Consider the following 21,634-nt stretch of genomic DNA (forward strand, 5'->3'; position numbering starts at 1 on the left):
ATAGGGCAGCACGTGGCACTGCTTGATTACTTTTAGGCACGCCTACTCCCCATCCCCCATGCTAGAAAATACAAAATTATTTTCTGGAGCGGGAAACAGCGTATGTCAAAAAAAAAAAAACTTTCGCCGGGCACTGTTTTGCTGCACGGTAGCCCTGCTGCCGTTTATTAAAAGGGCCCCTTTGTTTTCATAGAATAATTTATGAAAGGACTGAAAGGAGTTGGTGGTGGAGAAGGCCACACATAAAGGAACCTTTTATATACAGCACCTCATCCTACCATGATGACCAATATTTGACCTTAATTGCTTCTCGGATACTTTCTCAATGTAGTCATTATTTTGTTGGAAGCTTGTTTCATGGCTTTTTATAATTTTTTTTGTTTCTGTTTGTACATCAGGTATCTGCCCTGCAGGCCTCCCATTTTGGATTTGGAACCTGTGTGATCATTGGACTAGCTCCTTCCAGTACTAAAATGGCCTTTGAACCCAAGCTAATGCTAACTGGACGCACCTTGAAAGGAGCTCTCTTTGGAAGTATGCTTGCACTACTTTTCAAATAATTTTTGCAAATTGAAAGTTTGCTACTGATTTGAGTGTGACTTTTTGGTGGCATATTGTTCCTATGGCTTATACATCTGAGTACAAAGTTGCAGAGAGTTAATATAATGCTAACAGTTGAAAAAATCTGGGCTCCAGTTCAAAAATGTGTTTATGTTCCACAATTATAATGAAGGAATGTGATTTATGTATGCAGATGTAGGATGTGTCTGATGCAATAACCGTCATTGTAGTGCACTGCTGCCTACTTATTTTCTGTTCCCATGGGCTCACATTGCTATTGCGGTTGGTTTTATATTTCTCTGTTTTATTTGTGTTAGCTTTGGAAACTGTAATAACAATTATGTGAACTGAAAAGAAAGGAGAGTAGACACTTGCTTTCCTTTTTATAATAGGCTCTTACCAGGTGCCCTCTGGGCACCTAATTATTGATGCCCAGTTATATAATTGCCCTCTATAGGGAATGATGCTATAACTGGGTGTCTCTATTTACACTCCCCAAAGTAACGTGGTAGGAGCCTACCCTTTAATGGAACATAGCTGGAATTGGTGCACTTAACATTTAGGTACCTGCACCATATGGCTGGTTTAATTGTGAGCACCTAAATGTGGCAGGGATGTGCACAACTTACAGTGTGTGTATGTTAATGTGTGTAAATGAGAGCTCCACCTATGTCCTGTCCATACTCTACCCATGTGTACACCCCTTGCAGATACAGTATATGTCATGTAAGATAGTTTGCGTATTTACAGAATAGAGCTTTGGTGACAGACTGGTATATAAGCATGTTAGTGCGCACCTACATGCATATAAGCTAGTATTCTAAACATTTAGCATCTCGTTTATTTAATTTAACTTAACGTTAGCATTTATAATCTGCTTCATTAATCAGTCTAAAAAAGATACATTCAAATAAGATGGATTTAAGACCTCGGCATAATCCAAGTACAATCAATTCAACATATAACACTATCAGGCTTATTTTCAAAAGAGAAGGGTGTCCATCTTTCGACACAAATTGGAAGATGGGCATCCTTCTCCCAGAGTCACCCAAATCGGCATAATCAAAAGCTGATTTTGGGCGTCCCCAACTGCTTTCCGTTGCGGGGATGACCAAAGTTCCCGGGGGCGTGTCAGAAGCGTAGCGAAGGCGAGTCTTGGGTGTGCCTAACACATGGTCATCCTCGACCCATAATGGGAAAAAAAGGGCGTCCCTGACGAGCACTTGGACGACTTTACTTGGTCCTTTTTTTCTTACGGCCAAGCCATGAAAAGGTGTCCAAACTGACCATCTCTAGGGATGACCTAAATGTCAAGATTTGGGCGTCTCTGACCGTATTATCAAAACGAAAGATGGACGCCCATCTTGCTTCGATAATACGGGTTTCCCCACTCTTTCGCAGGGACGTCCTGCGAGGACGTCCTCAGGAAAACTTGGGCACCCCTTTCGATTATGCCCCTCCACAGAAGCCAGACTAAATTCAATTTCCAAGAACAGAAATCAATATCCAAAGTGTTTTTGAAAAACCCAAGTTTTCACTGAGCATCAAAACCTCATATAGTCCGTTGTCAATCTAGTTCCCAGAGGTAGAGAATTCCAAAGTTCTGCTCCTCTTCCAAGTATAGTCATGTTAAATGTCTTTTTCAAATTCATGCTGAGCGAACAGGGATTACCACTCTAATTTCATTTAATGATCTATGAGCCCTCTTTAGTTGGTATAATTGGGCAAGATTTTGTAGGTAAGCAGGGGCTAAACCATAAGGAATTTTAAAGACCAGAGTCAGAAGTTTAAATTTGACCCTGGCTTTACAAGGGAGCCAGTGTGAATTTTTCAAGAACGGAGTAGCATGTTCAAACCAGCATCCTTTCCCCTATTAGTTTGGCCACTGCATTTTCCATAATCTGTAATCTCCTTAATTGCTTCTCTGGAAGAGCCAGATAAACAATATTAAAATAATCTGAAAATATTTAGATTCAAATATGTAATATGACAAAGAATCTTCAATTTAAAAAAGCATTTGTGAACTACATTGTCAGGCCTGAATCTATCCAAACCCCCAATAATTTAGGAGCCCTTTTACTAAGCTGTGGGGAAAAGGGCCATATGGTAGCAGCAGGGGCCATTTTTCCTATTCACCAGGGCACTTTTTACCGTAGCCGGTAAAATGCACCTCCCCCAAATGACCATGCAGTAATATATAACTCTTATTGCGTAGCCATGCAGCAGGGAGCACTTACTGCCAACCATTGAAATGGCGGTAAAAGCTCCCGTGGTAACCTGTCAGTAACCAGGCAGCGTGTATCAATGTCCGATTACCGCTGGGTCAGCGCCGCACTAGGGAAAAAAATTTCCTGGAGCACCATAAATGGCGCATGCTCCAGATGGAAATACCACTGGTGGCCGCGTTGGGCCGGCGGTAGTTCTGTTTTAGCGTGCGGTAAGCCCGGTTGGGCTTACTACCGCTTTATAAAAGACCCCCTTAATTTCCTCTTTGAGGAGTATCCCAATTCCTGCTAACTAAGGGCACTAGCAATTCTGGCAAAGTAAATGAAACAAATCCCATTCTGTTCCCATGGGCTTCATCGCCTTTGTAGCGCTGAAATCGCTAAAGCGGCTTTGTAAAAGGAGCCCTTAGGGAGGAATCTCAGTATACTATTGTGATGCATTCCCCACCCACAATATACTTGTCTTGACCAGGCAAATAAAACATCAAAAGATTCTTTCATAAGAGAATAAACTGACATTAAGTTATTCCAAGGGAACAAAAGAACAAAATCATCTGCATAAGAGAAATATCTGATTCTTAAAGGTTCTGAAATCATTTCCATGTCCCTAAGATGAAAATGAAAAAGTATAGGGAAGACTGGCAAACCTTGCAGTACCTCACATTTCATAGACCTTGAATACAAAAGATGTTTCTGCCAAAGCACTTTTAAGGGCTACAAGAACATCTAACTATATAAATGAGAGGTGACCGACTCACCTGCAAATGCGCAGTAGAGACTTCCCTCTCTGTCCCGCCCCCATGTCAAGACGTGATGATGTCAGAGGACGGAACAGAGAGGGAAAGGAACGCTGCGCTGGAGGCGAGCTGACGAGAGGACTCACAGGAGGTAATGAAAGCAGAGGAGAGTTGATGGACACGGGGCGGGGGGGGGGGGAGAGGAGGGTTGCTGGACATAGGTGGATGGAGGGGAGGGGATGGAAGGGGAGAGAGGATGGTTACTGGACATGGGGGGAGGGCAGGGGAGAGAGGACAGTTGCTGGACATGGGGGGAGGGTAGGGGAGAGAGGAGGGTTGGTGGACATGGGTGGGTGGATGGAGGGGAGTGGAGGGGAGGCCAGGGGAGAGAAGAGGGTTGCTGGATATGGACAAGGGGAGGGGAAGTCAGGGGAGAGAAGAGGGTTGCTGGACATGGATGCATGGAGTGGAGGGGAGGTCAGGGGAGAGAAGAGGGTTGCTGCACATGGATGGATGGAGGGGAGGGCAGGTCAGGGGAAAGAAGAGGGTTGCTGCACATGGAGAGATGGAGGGCAGGGCAGGGAGAGAGGAAAATTCTTGAATATGGATGGAGGGAAGGGAAGACAGGAAGGAGATGCACATGGATGGAGGGGAAGGGAGAGAGAAGAAATGCTGGACATCCAACTCTCATTTTTTTTTGGCTGTTCCGCTACATTGTTAACAACAAAAATCTCGCCCATTTTAACGGGCTTAACGGCTAGTGTCTTTATAGAATGCCAGCATAACGTTAAAAATGGCACCCTGACATAATAGACCATACAAAAAAAAACCCGACAAAAAACCCCAACAAAACAGACTAAAACCAAAACAGACCATGACAAAAAAAACCCTCCCCAAAAAAGCCTATACAAAAAACCCCACAACAAAATAGACTCTTAATCAAGCTGGATTATGCTTTCAAGCAGATTTATGGTTCTCACTAGATACCAAGTGAAGTCAAGCCATAGGCAGGTGCCAGGACTTTCAAGTGACAAGCCGTGGATTTTCTCAGTAATTTATGGCTCCTCCACTTCGTTGTACCCTTCAAATTCATACCATTCAAAAATAAATCTATTTCATCAGGCCCTTTTGTCGGCAGTCTATTTTGTCAGGGACTTTTATGTCGGGAACTTTTTTTGTTTGGAGCTTTTTGTCTGGTTTCTTTTGACCGGGTGCCATCAAAAATGCATGTAGAATGATGGCGTGATTACCTACAGCAGCCATAGTGCTGAAGTAAATTTTACATGACATGCATATCATATAGTGTTCTTTAATCTACATGCATAACTATGCACCCTGCCCACACTCTAGCCAGACTCTCCCCATGTGTACGTCCACTTTCAAACTACTCACCAAGGCATTTAGGCAACACTTTATAGAATACAGAGAAAAAGAGAGTCTAATTAATGTGGCTGCTGTTCATGCAACCAAGATAAAGTGAATGCATCAGATAAACTTTTAAACCAGGCTATTGGATCTCCTATAGCATCCAGAGCCTGCTGTTATCTATTATGTGCAAAACATTTATAATTTGTCAATTCACAGTATATTCGATGCAGCTTTATAATCATACAATATAACCCAAAAAAGGAGAAAAAAGAAAAAAGCGACTACTTAGCTTGCAAAAGCAATCACAGCGCCAAGTCGATAATTTAACACCCACATTGATTAGACTCTCTCTTTTACTCTGTATTACGATTCTGAGGAGTTGATCTATTTAGTAATCCCCTTATTTTTTTATTGACACTTTATAGAATAGCAAGTAGTCAGAATATTTATGTACATATAAGAGGGTAATTCTCTAAGGAGGCTGCCAAAATGTAGGCACCAAGAACATGCATATAAGACAACAAAACTGATATATATATATATATATATATATATATATATATATATATATATATATATATATATATATATATATATACGTGTATGTGTGCATATACATATGTGGCTACACACTATTCTATAAAATGATGCCTAATTACAATAGACACAAACACAAAAAATCAGTTTGCAAACATTGGGAGGAAATGCAGTTCACTCTACAATGTTAAAAAAGGAAACCTCAAAGCTCCAGGCAATGCTTAATATTTCGACAGCATTCCTCTACCATACGGATACACCAATTTTATCATAGGTTTCAAGTCCACACAGGGAAAAAAGGAACAGCTAAAAAAACCCCTACAAACCATGTAGAAAAATAACTGTTACATAAAAAACCCGTGAATGTGATTGCAATTCCACACAATGTAAAATACGTGTTCTAAAAAAGGCTGTGCACTGTTTTTCTTTTCTGTGCACAGTTTTTTTTAAATGAGACAGATTGAGCACAAGGCACTTGGGAGGGAAGTCTGTACACAGTGATGAAACTTGGGTGCTAAAAAAATTCAGCGCTGGCTGCGCAACTTATATAGAATACTGTTTAGCACAGATCCCACTAACTTTTGGGCACCAGACTTATGCCGTTAGGTGTGGTAAGGCAGTATTCTCTAATTCCGTGTGCTATTTTTCAGGAAGCCCTTGACATGCCCCGTCCACATCCCACAGTCTTATAGAATATTGTGCAGCCAGTTGTGTGTGCATATCCAAATCGATGCCAATTAACTGCAATAATTGGTTGTTAACTCCCAATTATTGTTAAAGGCTCGTTAATCAATTAAGTTATGCGCCCAAATTTTGGTGAGCAACTGTGGATGCCACATATAGAAACCAGGGGTGAATGAGTGAAATTTGATTCATTTAAGTATGAACATAATGAACCGGGTCTGACTGTATGACTGGGGTTAACGAGTCAGAACTGGATCGTCAAGTTTTATAATCTCCACGTTTACAAATAAATGTAAGAATATATTCCTGTAAGCAAACAAAAACCTCCCACAACATACCTTTGTATACCTATGAATACAAACAGTTGTGCAAAGCACGCAGAGGCCTGTCTTCAGAAATATTTTCAACATTAATTTGTAGAAGGGGTCATGAAGTTCTTATATTAAATACTGAGTATGTGTTGTGCTTCTGTACAGTTTCTCCTTTTAAAAAAACATGAATGTGTGAAGCCTCAGGTTTTTGAGAGGTAGTTAAAGCATAATATTTATTTATTTATGACATTTATATCCCGCATTAGCCTGAGTAAAACTCAGGTTCAATGTGGCTTACATAACAATTAGAAAAGCATGAACATGTTGAAAATATATTAACAGAAAGTAAAATACATCATATAATATTAGACCAGTAAAACGTGAGTTAGGAACAGACGTAATTACTTAGGGCCCTGTTAAGATGTGCTAGCATTTTTAGCGCGCGCTAAAATTTAGCATGAGCTAATGCTAAAGGCACCCATATGTTCCTATGGGTGTCTCTAGCATTAGTGTGCTCTAATTTTTAGTGCATGCTAAAAACGCTAGCACACCTACAGCGTGGTTTAGTAAACAGTAGTCCCGCCCCGAGCACATGTCATTTCTAGGGGAAAAAAGAAATCCCCCGGAAATGGCTTGCAAGGCGATAACCCGGCGGTAATCGGGCATCGCCGCGCGTTGTCTGGTTACCGCAGGGTTAGTGTGGGAGCCCTTATCGCCACCCCAGTGGGTGGCGGTAACGGCTCCCTGCCACATGGCCATGCGGTAAGAGATCTCTTACCGCATGGCCATGTATGCTGGGGCTTCTTTACCCTCTGCAGTAAAAAGGGCCTTGGCGTGCAGGAAAGACGGCTCCCCAGCCACTAGCTTGGTAAAAGGACCCCTTAGTGATTTAAGCCAAATGTGTAGGAAAAAGGTAAAGGGCTAAGATTAACTGGGATAGACAGGAGTAGTGGGAGGCATGAGTTTATTTGAGAAGAGTGCTTTTTTCCTTAAAGGCTAGACTGAAGTAGTGAGTTTTCAGTAGACTTCGGAATAGCAAATTATCATTGGTGCATTTGATGGTTTTAGGTAAGGAGTTCATAAGCAATTCATACTACTACTACTTATCATTTCTATATTCTAGCCTATCTCTTCAACAAGGCCTACCACGAGAATCCATAGCTTAATTATAACACTTCACCACTCCACCCTTATTCTGAATGTCTTCTTTTTATAACTGCTTGCTTAGTTCTTCTTTGTCATCCTTGATCTCTTTGTAACACCAATTGTAACTTTTACCCTGGAATGGCGATGCCATAACAGGTCTTTGTAAGCCACATTGAGCCTGCAAATAGGTGGGAAAATGTGGGATACAAGTGCAATAAATAAATAGCGCTACAAGGCATACGCAGCGCTGTACACCATGCACAAAGGACAGTCCCTGCTCAAAAGAGTTTACAATCTGGATACTAACTTTTCATATCAAGACACTAAAATTTGGAAGGAGTTCCAAATAGTGTCTTGATATGAAAAGTTAGCAGTATGAATTGTTTTGTAGGTTACTTTCTTACAGTTCGGGAAATGTAGGATAAAATATTCTCTAGATGATTTAGAGGCATTAAGTAAGGGTAATTCAGTGAGGTAGCAGGAAATGATGCACTTTGATATTCTGCTATTGTTGACTGTCAGTTCTTAGCTCAGTGGAATAAATTCATCAAGTTACTCTCGAAGTTGCTTACAAAGGGTATCGATTAACAAACCTGGTTCAGAGTCCTTCCGAAGATGCTGCCGAAGTTGTGCAGAAAGGAGCACAAGCCTCAGCAGTTGTAGGCAGATTCAAAGTGGAGCGTGAGGTGATATCAACCGCTCGGCACACCTGATTGGTTTGCTGCAATGCAGTGGTAAAGGGAGGTCCGGTATAGCCTCTTAGGTGGACTGGAGCGCTTAACTGCAAATACTGATGATGTTTAGAGGGTATAGGGTGGATTTTGACTTTTCAGTAGTTGTATTCAAGATCAAAGTTGCAATGCAGTGGTAAAGAAAGGTCAGGTATAGCCTCATAGGTGGACTGGGGCTCTGAACTGCAGATACTGATGATGTTTAGAGGGTGTATGGTGGATTTTGATACTTCAGTGGTTGTATTCAAGTTCAAAGAGGATAGGAGACCTTATTAGGTACTAGAAAGGGGGACCTTCTTCTTCTAAGGGATCGCAACCTCGATAAAGTTCGAAGTGACATATGAAGGGAGGTCATAGTCAGGCATGGTAGCAGCATTAGAGAATGACATGGGGACAGAGTTTGTCTCCATCCCCTTGGATTCTGCCTCCATCCCTACCCCATCCCCACAGGTTCTGTCTCTGTCCCCTTCCTGTCCCTGCGGGCCCTGTCTTCGTCCCTGCCCATCCCCATATGTTCTGTTCCAGTCCCGCCCCATCCCTGTGGGCTCTGTCCTCATCTGCAGAAGCCTCAAACACTTATGATTTTATATTTAAATGTTTTTATTAAAGTATAAAAAGGAACAATATGCTGTGCAACTGTTGTTTATAAATCACAAATAGAAAACAATAATAACGAGCAACTATAATAACCCCCCTCACCACTACCCTCTACCCTTCCAACCCCAACCCCAACAATAGCTGACTTCTACTACCCTAAGGAATCCTAATCCATCCTGTTAAAATGTCCAGGGGTACAAAATAAAACCCGTTCTGTATGCCCTAGCAAGGGAGAAAGCACTGTGGATGAATAAGTAATCAACAATCTCAGAATTCAGTCTAGCTCTCCTGTCTTCCACAATTGTTCCTGCAATAAAAGATGTCTTCTTAGAAGATGTGCTGATAGCAGGAATGTACAGCATCCCCCATGTAAATTTTGCTAGTTGGAGCCAGCATGCTTGCTTGTTTTTCCAATAAATGAAAATATTATCATCTGTATCACTCAAACATAAACAGCAATTTATTTATGTTCATTAACAGGCTTTAAAGTAGAAAATGACATGAGGACAAAGTTTGTCCCTGTCCCCACCCCACCCCATGCCCGTGGTATCTGTCCCAGTCCCCGCCCCATCCCTGCAGGCTCTGTCCACGCCCCGTCCCCACGTGCTGTCTTCCTGTTCCCATCCCTGCGGTTACCCATCCCTGTGTCATTCCCTAAAGAGAATATAGAGGGTTTGAGAACTGTTTGGCAGGCAGGATGGAGAGACAATTAAGGTGGATTTTAGAAAGGATACTTAACTCATAATATGGACGTCCAAGTCAGTATGTCACATATGGATGTCTATTTCTCATATATTTTAGAACACTACCTGCCCACATACAGCCTGTTCGACATCCATGTGCTGGTGATGTCAAGCATGAACCATGAACATCCATTTTACAAACTGAAAGATAGCAAGGGACTTGGATGTCTTTGTGGCAGCATAGGAATGGTCATGTTACAAAATGTATGTTTCGGATCATCAGAAGGTGTGATTTATTGAAAGTCTTATGAAAAAGCTGTCACCACAATTCCTCAGAGATCTGTAATTTTATGCTTAACTTTGTGAATTTCAATGATTTTCAAATAAAGTGTCCTTTATCAGAAATTCATAAATCCATTTTAAACAGCCATGCTTCACAATAAATCAAGAGAGGATTAACTCATTCAGGACAATCAGGCAACCGACATGGTAAATCATGCCTAACGAATTTGATTGAATTCTTTGACTGGGTGACCGGAGAACTGGATTGAGGACGTGCGCTAGATGTAATCTACTTAAATTTCAGCAAAGACTTTGACATGGCTCCTTGTAGGAGGCTCTTGAATAAACCTGACAGGCTGAAGTTAGGACCCAAAGTGGTGAACTGGATTAGGAACTGGTTAACAGACAAACGCCAGAAGGTGGTGGTTAATGAAATGCACTCAGAGGAAGGAAAGGTGAGTAGTGGAGTGCCTCAGGGATTGGTGCTGGGGCCAATTCTGTTCAATATATTTGTGAGTGACATTGCCGAAGGTTTAGAAGATAAGGTCAGCATTTTGCGGATGATGCCAAGATTTGTAATAGAGTGGACACTCTGGAGGGAGTAGAAAATATGAAAAAGGATTTGAAGAAGTTAGAAGAATGGTCTAATGTTCAGCAATTAACATTCAATGCAAAGAAGTGCAAAGTGATGCACTTAGGGAGTAGAAATCCAAGGGAGACATATATGCTAGGCGGTGAGAAGGGAGAGGGATCCTGAGGTGATAGTATCTGAGGATCTCAAAGTGACAAAACAGTGTGATAAGGCGGTGGCTGTGTGCTAGGCTGTATATAGAGAGAGGTGTAACCAGCAGAAGAAAGGAGGTGTTTATGCCCCTGTACAAGTTGTTGGTGAGGCCCCACCTGGAGTACTGTGTTCAGTTTTGGAGGCCGTATCTTGCTAAAGATGTAAGAATACTTGAAACAGTCCAGAGGAAGGTGACAAGAATGATATAGGGCTTGCGCTAAAGGACATATGAGAAGAGACTGGAAGACCTCAATATGTGTACCCTAGAGGAGAGGAGGGACAGGGGAGATATGATACAGATGTTTAAATACTTTAAAGGTATTCATATAGAAACAAATATATTCCAGAGAAGGGAAAGTAGTAAAAATGGATGACATGAATTGAGGTTGTGGGGTGGTAGACTTAGGAGTAATGTCAGAAAAAGTTTTTTTTTCACAGAGAGGATAGTGGATGCCTGGAATGACTTCCTGAGGGAAGTGTTGGAAAAAGAAACTGGCAGAATTTAAAAGGGCGTGGGGTGAACTCAGAGGATCTCTAATTAAAAAATGAATGATATAAAAAAAAACAAAAATTTAAAGGGTTGTATGTGTGTTTGCATGTCAAGCAGTGCTTAGATGGTGACTCTGGCTGCATCAACTAAGGCTGGTACTGGGCTCTCTTATACAGTCTGAGTCCTGCATAAGGTGATCCGATGTAGGATGGGCTGGCGAGAGCTTTGACAGAAATTCCAGTGGTTTGGAACATGAGGACAGTACCAGGCAGACTTTTACAGTCTTTGTTCCGCAAACGACAAGACAGATTTGGATAGGCTAGAGTGGGCTTTGACTGCAACTCCAGTAGTTGGAACATAAGGACAGAGCCAGGCGGACTTCTATGGTCTATGTACCAGAAACACCAAAGAAAGACCATGATCAAGTATATAATATCATGTTCATTGTTGATTTGAATAGTGAAATGATAAAGAATGTGACTGTTGGGCAGACTGAATGGACCGTTCAGGTCTTTTGCCGTCACTTACTATGTCACTATGTTTTGCTTATGCTGCATCAGTTCCTGATAGTTACATTGCTTGATATTTTCAGTGACTCATTTTGCTACAGGTTACTACTTAGTCTAATAGTTAGAATTCCTATTATAGGAAAGGGATGGTAAATAAGACTGAAAATACTATAATGCCTCTGTATTGCTCCATGGTGCAACCTTACCTTGAGTACTGTGTTCAGTTTTGGTCACCGTATCTCAAAAAAGATATAGTGGAATTTGAAAAGGTTCAAAGAAGAGCAACCAAAATTATAAAAGGGATGAACTCCTCTCATATAAGGAAAGTCTAAAGAAGTTAGGGATCTTCAGCTTGGAAAAGAGACGGATGAAGGAGATATGATTGAGGTCTATAAAATCTTGAGTGGTGTAGAACAAGTATAAGTGAATCAATTTTTTACTCATTTCAAAAGTACAAAGACTAGAGGACACTCATGTTACATGGAAATACTTTTGAAACAAATAAGAGGAAATCTTTTTTCACTCAACGAATAGTTAAGCTCTGAAACTCTTTGCTGGAGGATGCAGTAATAGCAATTAGCGTATCTGGGTTTAAAAAATGGTTTGTACAAGTTCCTGGAGGAAAAGTCCATAGTCTGCTATTGAGACAGACATGGGAAAGCTACTGCTTGCCCTGGAATTGGTAGCATGGAATGTTGCCACTGTTTGGATTTCTGCAAGGTACTTGTGACCTGGCTTGGCCAGTGTTGGACACAGGATACTGGGCTAGCTGGACCACTGGTCTGATCCAGTTGGCTATTCTTATTGTTGCTTGTCCTAAAACCCTGAGCCAACACCAGTACAAGCTACCATTGGGATCCTGCCCTGATCCCCTCCTTGTGTTGAAATTTCAGACTGCGACTACCTTGGTAACCTGGACCCTGATTCTAGCCACTAGATGTCGCTGTCCAAAAGTGATTGGAATTCTGTCTCCCAACTAGTTCACAAACGCACACGTGCCAGAATCTAAAGATATGGCTACATATAATAAGGTGGCAGCTTGGTATCCCTTCTAGTCCGCCCTTAAATCACCAGGACAGACTCCATAATGACTATAATAAATCTTTTAATTTTTAGGAGGATTTTCAGAGTATTAACTCATCCAGAATGAGACCCAATAAATATTGAAATCTCTACGGGTGGTTGAGCTTCTCAATCACTGAATCCCTCCGTGGTTTTTTTTAAATATATATACCAAATCCAAGTTTGTTCTAAAACCACAAAAGTGCTCTAATCACTAACAAATGAATATTTTCAAAATAATAACAAAATATCCAAAAATTTATAATCAGAATGTGTATTTGAAACTGATATCAAGCTGACACCTTACAGTTCCAACAGTCCCCAGTAAAGACTAAATATCTAGATAACAAAATATTATTGGAAGAAACGGTATTAAGCCTGGGATCGTATATTTGAAGAGACAATGGTGTAGGCATCATAAGAAAAATACACAACAGCTATGGAGTAACTGCCGTTATCACAGCTTCAAGGAGAGTCGATACGATGGAGACTGAGAATGATAAGTGTCTTCTTTCATATACTTTAAAGTTTAAAGACCTAGATTTGATCAATTTTCCAGTCTTTTTTGAGGACTCTACAGAGTAGAAGGACCAAGATGGGGTCTAATATTTAGTCTTTACTGAGGACTGTTGGATCTGTAAGGTGTCAGCTTGATATTAGCTTCAAATACACATTCTGATTATAAATTTTTAGATATTTTATTATTTTGAAAATATTCACTTGGTAGTGATTACAGCACTTTTGTGGTTTTAGAACAAACTTGGATTTGGTATATATATAAAAAAAAACCATGGAGGGATTCAGTGATTGAGAAGCTCAACCACCCATAGAGATTTCAATATTTATTGGGTCTCATTCTGGGTGAGTTAATACTCTGAGAATCCTCCTAAAAATTAAAAGATTTATTATAGTGATTATGGAGTCTGTCCTGGTGATTTAAGGGCGGACTAGAAGGGATACCAAGCTGCCCCCTTATTATATGTAGCCATATCTTTAGATTCTGGCTTGTGTGCGTTTGTGAATAATTACTAGAACATTTTGGGATCGTTTGTTATAAAATTGGTCCCAACTAGTTCAAGCTTTAAATAGTCAAATGACCATCTTCAGGCATTGCGGTTTGTATGTAAACCTAACTTTAGAAAGGTTGTAAATGCACTAAAGTGAATTGGAATAACAACTGATTTTGTGTATAGAAAACTTATAAGCGGTCTCAAAGGCAGAATGCTCTAAATTACCTGCTACTTAAAACCCCATGAGCAGAGTTCAAGTTCAAGAAAATACAATGGGAAGACAAATTTAAACATTCAGGTCAATTTTCAGTAGCAGCAACAGTAGTGAATCTATTTTTTGGATTTAAAAAATACATACATTCAGTGCCACTATCCCCCGGATTCTATATAACACACCTAGAGATCTGCACCGAAATCCAAGTATATTCTGTAATTTAATTGGCTTCACGAGCCAATCAGTGTTGGAAAACAGCACTGAACAAGCAATAATGAGCACTAATTGGCAATAATTAGAATTTATACGCACAACTCGCTAAATGTATTCTGTAACAGTGCGCCTAACTTCTAATGCATGCAGCAAAAAAGAGGCATGGTTATGGGTGGGGAAGTGGGTGTTCCAAAATTTACATGCTTAGTTATTGAATATGACCCAGTGCGGCTAAATCTGTGCACCAGGATTTATGCCATGTTTTCATTGGTGTAAATGGACATCAACAAAGCATATTCTATTTACCATGCCTAAATCTAGGCACCACTGGATATATGTATAGTCACTACCATCAATTATACAAAATGAAACAATATTCAGCTGCTATACGTATAGCTAAGCAGTTTAATTTACTACTGTTTTTCCACATGCCTTGATTTAAATCACCTACTTATGCTGATAGTGACTGAATATCACTTCTCTCTATATAGCTGGTCATTCTGCTGCTGCTTCGCCAACTCCACCCTGTAGACTGTCGCTGTAAATCCACAGATAGGAGACTTATGTGCCTAGTGGCCTCCACTAAGGGGTCAATATTCACCCAGCTGTGGTGTGCGTTTTGCTCACCACTGATGGAGGTATTCCTGCTTTGATTTTGAATATCTGGTTATTTCTGAGACAGCTAACACATAGTCACTTAAGCTGATATTCAGCACTTAAGTGGCCATGGGTTAGCATATAAAGATAGTCCATTTGTGCGCTAAACCTAGCTACTTAAAAGCTGAATATCAGCTCTTAAGCAGCCAAGTGCTAACTCCACCCCCGAATGTCCCCAACATAGCCGGCTTTGAGTTTGGCGCTAACTGCAAATTTCAGCGTCACTTAGCCGGTTAAGTATCACTGAAATTAATGGCTAGCCCCGACCAAACTATTTAACTGGTCAACTGTTGGCTAAATCACTCGAGTGTTATTAAATATGCTTTAAAAATATTATCTTTTATTAATTTGATTTTTATAACACTTTTCCTGATCAAGTGTGAATACTCTTGAATTATGATTTAAATCTATAAATAAATAAATAAAAAAAGAATATGAGTTGCTGTTCCTTTTGCAGTAATCGCTCCATGGTGCGACCGCACCTTGAATATTGTGTTCAATTCTGGTCGCCGTATCTCAAAAAAGATATAGTGGAATTAGAAAAGTTGCAGAGAAGGGCGACGAAAATGATAAAGGGGATGGGACAACTTCCCTATGAGGAAAGGCTAAAGCAGCTAGGGCTCTTCAGCTTGGAGAAAAGGCGGCTGAGGGGAGATATGATAGAGGTCTATAAAATAATGAGTGGTGTTGAACGGGTAGATGTGAAGCGTCTGTTCACGCTTTCCAAAAATACTAGGACTAGGGGGCATGTGATGAAGCTACAATGTAGTAAATTTAAAACGAATCGTAGAAACATTTTCTTCACTCAATGTGTAATTAAACTCTTGAATTCATTGCCAGAGAATGTGGTAAAGGTGGTTAGCTTAGCGGAGTTTAAAAAAAGGTTTGGCTGGCTTCCTAAAGGAAAAGTCCATAGACCGTTATTAAATGGACTTGGGGAAAATCCACTATTTCTGGGATAAGCAGTATAAAATGTTTTGTACTTTTGGGGGGATCTTGCCAGGTATTTGTGATCTGGATTGGCCACTGTTGGAAACAGGATGCTGGGCTTGATGGACCTTTGGTCTTTCCCAGTATGGCAATACTTATGTACTTTGAATATCGGCTGGTAAATGTGTAAGTTCTTTTGTATATCCTTATAGCGCCTGGGTTGGTTAGAGAAATTTTTAGCTGCACCATCTAGATTGTGCCACTGAAAATCTATGGATAGGGGACTCATACATATATTAGCCACCACTAAACATTGACCCAATATAATGTATTTGGCTACTCTGAAATATGGGGTTTTAAGGAGAGACCCAAACCAAATTAATCCAGTGGATATTTATCATCAACTAACTCCTGGCATCATATTTGGCTCTGCTTTTGGTATGTGTTACAGTTCTATATTTGGTCACATTGAGTATCATACAGTTTTTATTCCATTACTTCATAGGCTCAGCTTTGCTCCTCTAAAAGATCTGTATAATTCTCAGTTAATTTAATTTTCTTCTATCTCAGCTATCCTTTGGACTAAGATATTGGAACACTGAATGCTGATGTTGCTATGTACTGATTGCCCACTGAATGTATTTCAGATTTCAAGAGCAAAGACTGTGTCCCTAAACTCGTTTCCGATTACCAGGCAAAGAAATTTAACCTCGATCCACTGGTGACCCATGTTTTGCCTTTTGAGAAAATAAATGAGGGGTTTGATCTGCTGCGCAAGGGGAAGAGGTGAGTTTGCAAATCTTTCAGTGGTGATTGTAGAGTATGCCATGGGCCTGTCGTGTTCACTCCCATTCCTTGAGGGCCACTAAAAGGTCAGGTTTTCAGGATATCCCTAATGAATATACATTACCACTATAACCGAGCTCTCCTAATCTTTGTGGTTTACCATATTAATGTTTAACTACCCCTTGAGTATCCACAATCTGTTTTTATAAATACTTTTTTTTTATCTTTATTATAAATTATATCAAAAAACTTTGCAAATCTTTCACAATGTTAATAACCTTAATGGACTATATCCTATTATCTTCCACCAATCTTTCACACACACTCTCATTCACACACACCTCTAATTACATACCCTTTTTGCATATGATATTAGCACATAAGACATGATCCTGACAGAACAAGTTTTGACATACTATTATATACATCATATCTGAAAGACTTATCCAATGTTCATAATTTCCCCAGTGTCCATGCTCTGAAATCTTCTTCAGTTAAATATTTACTGGTTTTCTTCATGTTCCTCACTTGGAACTATTGAGCCATGACTTGGAAATTATCGAATTTGAAACCAACCACTCCTGAATTCTTTCTTCTGTCTGATCCTTCCCTTAAGGAGACTTCTTTCAGATATATATGGTGTAAAGTCTCTAGAAAATGTCCTTCTTAAGACTGAAATAATTCTTTCCCATCACTCATTTGTACTGTCAGTCCACCTTCATCAAATTGATACCCACTTGGAATCATATGTTCAGCACTTCAATCAGTAAGTTCAAAACAGCTTCCATCACCAACTCAAACCTGGTGTAAATCTGTGCACCTAAATAAAGCATGGATCCCCCAAATTCTATAATACTGCATGCATCTTTAATGAACGCCCTTGACCTGCCCATGCTCCTCCCATGGCCACACCCCCATGTCAAGATTTATGCACATATCCTTATAGACTAGCATGTAGCAGGATTGATGCGTAAATCCAAATTGTTGCCATTTAGTACCAAAAATTGATTGTTAGCTCCCAATCATTGGCACTAGTTGGCTCATTATTTGATTAAATTGCACATGCAAATTGAACATGTGCCCAAATTAGTGCATGCAATTTTGAGTGCCATTTCCCGGATTCTATATAGCGTGACCGAAATTGCATGTGTAAATCTTAATATATTCTGGATTTGCACACGCAATTTAATTACTTAGCAAACCAATCAGCTCTGATACTTGCCACTTAGAAAGCAATTATTGCTACTAATTGTCATTAATTAGAATTTACAAGCAAAACTTGCTAGATGTGTTCTTTAAAGTGGTGCCAAAGTTGGTGTAAACAGATGTGCCTAGAGTTAGTTGCAGGTATGACCGCTAGGCATATTCTACAAACCAGCTAGGCGTGTTCTAAATCACAAGAATATGTGTAGATGGAAATATTTTCAACGCCAATTTTTCAGACACCATATATAGAATCTAGACCCATATGTAGAATCCATGGGGGGGGGGGGGAACTTATAGATTACTATAAGGTGCTGACACCAGCTCTCTGGATGGCCAAAGTGCTTAGAACTCTGGTTCTTATTGGGACTTTGGAAAATAGTTTGAACATTATTACACATGGTTGAAGAAGTTACATTGTTGAAAGTGTGTATAATTGACTGCACAATTGGAAAAGTATTATAAAAGGGGCAGTGGGGAATTTTGCCCTGTGATTATAGAAGGGCTCATGCTGTAAGATTGGTAAGCCTGTTGGTACTACAGCCACTGTGCTGGCCATATCAGGTCTTTTCTCTTATGAACGTAGCTTGGATTGAATGGCATTTTGTTTACACTGATTTCTGTTTTTTTTTAATGCTACATTGCGTATGTTCAGTGGATTTTTTTCATCTGTTTTTTTTGCAGTACAAGCAAATTAATGACATTTTATTAACAGTAACAATTATATTAACAGGTTTTTCTAACATATTATTGGTAGTGTACATATGACAGTGGTCTAATTAATGTTTATTATCTTACTATTATTACTTTGTTTCTTTAAGTATTCGCAGCGTCGTGACGTTTTGAAGTCTTCTGCATTGGAAGGTGGTTGGAACAGCTTTACTGAATATAAAGATGTCCTTAGAAATCAATTTAATTCGCAGAGCAGAGGCGCCTTGGATCAGCCATGGAAATTTAGGACTGGGAAAGCAAGAATAGCTGGGCATCGGGGGGGGGGGGGGGGGAATGTGGAATCTGGTGGTGGGGAGGGGGGGGGGAGTCTCAGTAGTATTTCCAAATTTGTGCATAAATGCACGGTATTCGCCCCTTAACACATGCTAAACAGCAGCAACATACATTATATTACTGTAAAACATATTAGTATTGGTTACCTGGGGAAACAGAGTAATCAGATGCAAAGTATGCAAATGCATGCAGAACATCTCATTATTATGTAGATTGAATAATGCAGCTTACATTCATCAAGGAAAATACTGTCATTTCAAATCTAGCATTATGTTTCTTACACAGGTGAATCAGGCTCCTGGAGAGTGTTCATAAAGGAATCAGAGCAACCTTGCTTTCCCCCTTCCCCCCAAAACATCCATCTCCATCGGTCTCCCTAAACAATGTATTCCGTAAAGCCCCCCCCCCCCCCCACCCAAACACCTCCATAGGCCCCTCTTCCAAAGACCCCCATTCCCGTAGGCATTCCTCTGGCCTAACATTTGGAATCCCTGGAGTCTAGAGGGGTCCAGGGCATCAGTGACCTCCAGTCGCTCCTGTCCCTTCAGGTGCCACGTTCAAAATGGCACTGGTGACCTCTAGTGGTAGTCACACCGTACTACCATGGGCTAAATAACATACAAGGCAAACAGGGAAGGAGGGGAGGGGCTTTTTGGAGGGGATTGTGTTTGGGGATGGCCCACAGGGCATGAGAGTGGAAAGTATAGTTGCTCCAGTCCCTTTAAGAATGCTTACTGGGATCGTCAGACCACCAGCTTGCAGCCTGATGCTCTTGGGAAGAATGAATAACACATCTTGAGAGGTTTATTTGCAAGCTGAATTATTCACGTACTGCAGGAATCAACAACAAGTCATACTGTGATACCTCAAATTAGTGACTCCCACAGTAAACTAAGGTGCTACTATACATGCATTTGCATGTGATATAGCTCATTAATATTTTCTATGCATTGCCACAAATCTTTCCATATTAATAGCTTAGAATTGTGTATTATCAAAAATATGCATTAATGTATTTTTAATATACATTCAGCATTTCACATGTATAAATGCACCTTTGTAAATAGGATTTTAGGTTTCTATGGGAGAAAATGCTTAGCACATCTGGCTGTATGTCTAAATTTGCAAATATAACCTTGCCTTTTTGGGGGGGGGGGGGGGGGGGGGGGGGGGGATGGACCAGGATTCTTCCAGGAATGTACGTTTATCACAGATAAGAATTTGAAAGAGTGACTTGTATTTTGTATCTAATCCAAAAGTTCTTTTCTCAGGGTTCAAGTTCACTTAACCCTTCTAATCTGCTAATAATACTAAACAACCTACACTCCCGTCTTCCACTCTAAGAGTTGGCCAAACAGGGCAATTGTCCTTAGCCCCTATGTCACTGGAAGCCCCAAACGAGCCTGAAGCTAAAAGAGGGACAATCTGCAACCAAGCTTTGGGACCCCCTTCCCTCTCTGCCCATATAATGGCAGATTTCTTGCATGATAATATTAACAAGATTAATCTTGAGCTCTCAGCAGGCCCCCTGTACCTCTGTCACTTCATTCCTCTCTCCTTCCTTTCTACCATTTCTGAGTTCATAGAAGTGTGAAGTACCCATTTTCTTTCTTCCTCCAAACTACTAGTTCTTTTGACCCCCATTCTCTCCCAATTTTGTCTCCTCTGCAATCAACTCCTTCATCTGTCACATTCTGTATCAATCATTTTTCACTGTAACTGTCCCCACTGCCTTCAAACATGCTGTAATCAAACCATTTCTTAATAACCCTTCACTGGACCCTCCCTGCCCTGCTAACTACCTACCCATTTCCCTTCTCCCTTCTGCATCCAAACATAGTGACATAGTAGATGACGACAGAAAAAGACCTGCACGGTCCATCCAGTCTGCCCAACAAGATAAACTCATATGTGCTACTTTTTGTGTATACCTTACCTTGATTTGTATCTGCCATTTTCAGGGCACAGACTGTAGAAGTCTGCCCAGCACTAGCCCCGCCTCCCAACCACCAGCCCCGCCTACCCCCTCCGGCCTCTGCCACCCAATCTTGGCTAAGCTTCTGAGGATCCATTCCTTCTGAACAGGATTCCTTATGTTTATCCCATGCATGTTTGAATTCCGTTACTGTTTTCATCTCCACCACCTCCTGCATGAGGGCATTCTCTCCGTGAAAAAATACTTCCTGACATTTTTCTTGAGTCTGCCCCCCTTCAATCTCATTTCATGTCCTCTAGTTCTACCACCTTCCCATCTACAGAAAAGGTTCGTTTGTGGATTAATACCTTTCAAATATTTGAACATCTGTATCATATCACTCCTGTTTCTCCTTTCCTCCAGGGTATACATGTTCAGGTCAGCAAGTCTCTCTTCATATGTCTTGTAACGCAAATCCCATACCATTCTCTCAGCTTTTCTTTGCACCGCTTCAATTCTTTTTACATCCTTAGCAAGATATGGCCTTCAAAACTGAACACAATACTCCAGGTGGGGCCTCACCAAAGACTTATACAGGGACATAGCCTCTCCTGTTCTCCTTTGCTGTCTCCCTGGATAACATTGTCATCTTCCCACAGTCTGTTCAGTCAGCAAAAGAGATATGCATTCAATAGTGCACATTTGCCTTAAATTAGTTCACACTATATTTGATTTAACATCCACTATTCGACTTAGCATGCTTTAAGTCACCAGTGTGCATTAAAGTCCTTATTTAAGAAGCCCTAGCCACAATTTACATATACAAATACCATCATACATGTGTAATGCCTGATATTAGAAAGCCGGTATTTACACATGTAAATCTACTCTACATGTAGTTTGCATGATGGCGTTTTTTGACTAAGGTTTGGACTGGAAAAAATCTACACAAGCATTGACCATTTCAGAAGAGAAATACACAAGTATGTCCTGA

General features: G+C 40.5%; 1 protein-coding gene across 1 annotated transcript in view; it reads left to right on the plus strand.

Moving 5' to 3' along the window:
• The window catches only part of LOC115461129 (alcohol dehydrogenase 1-like), a 75,926-nt gene extending 57,194 nt beyond the window's left edge, over nt 1-18,732 (plus strand). The window contains exons 7-9 of the mRNA XM_030190725.1: nt 399-534; nt 16,379-16,517; nt 18,542-18,732. Coding sequence (XP_030046585.1) covers nt 399-534; nt 16,379-16,517; nt 18,542-18,566 — 300 coding nt within the window. The 3' untranslated portion in view covers nt 18,567-18,732. The remainder of the gene's footprint in view (nt 1-398; nt 535-16,378; nt 16,518-18,541) is intronic.
• The last annotated feature ends 2,902 nt before the right edge of the window (nt 18,733-21,634 follow it).

This window comes from Microcaecilia unicolor, chromosome 2 (genome assembly GCF_901765095.1).
Source record: "Microcaecilia unicolor chromosome 2, aMicUni1.1, whole genome shotgun sequence".
Lineage (NCBI taxonomy): Eukaryota > Metazoa > Chordata > Amphibia > Gymnophiona > Siphonopidae > Microcaecilia > Microcaecilia unicolor.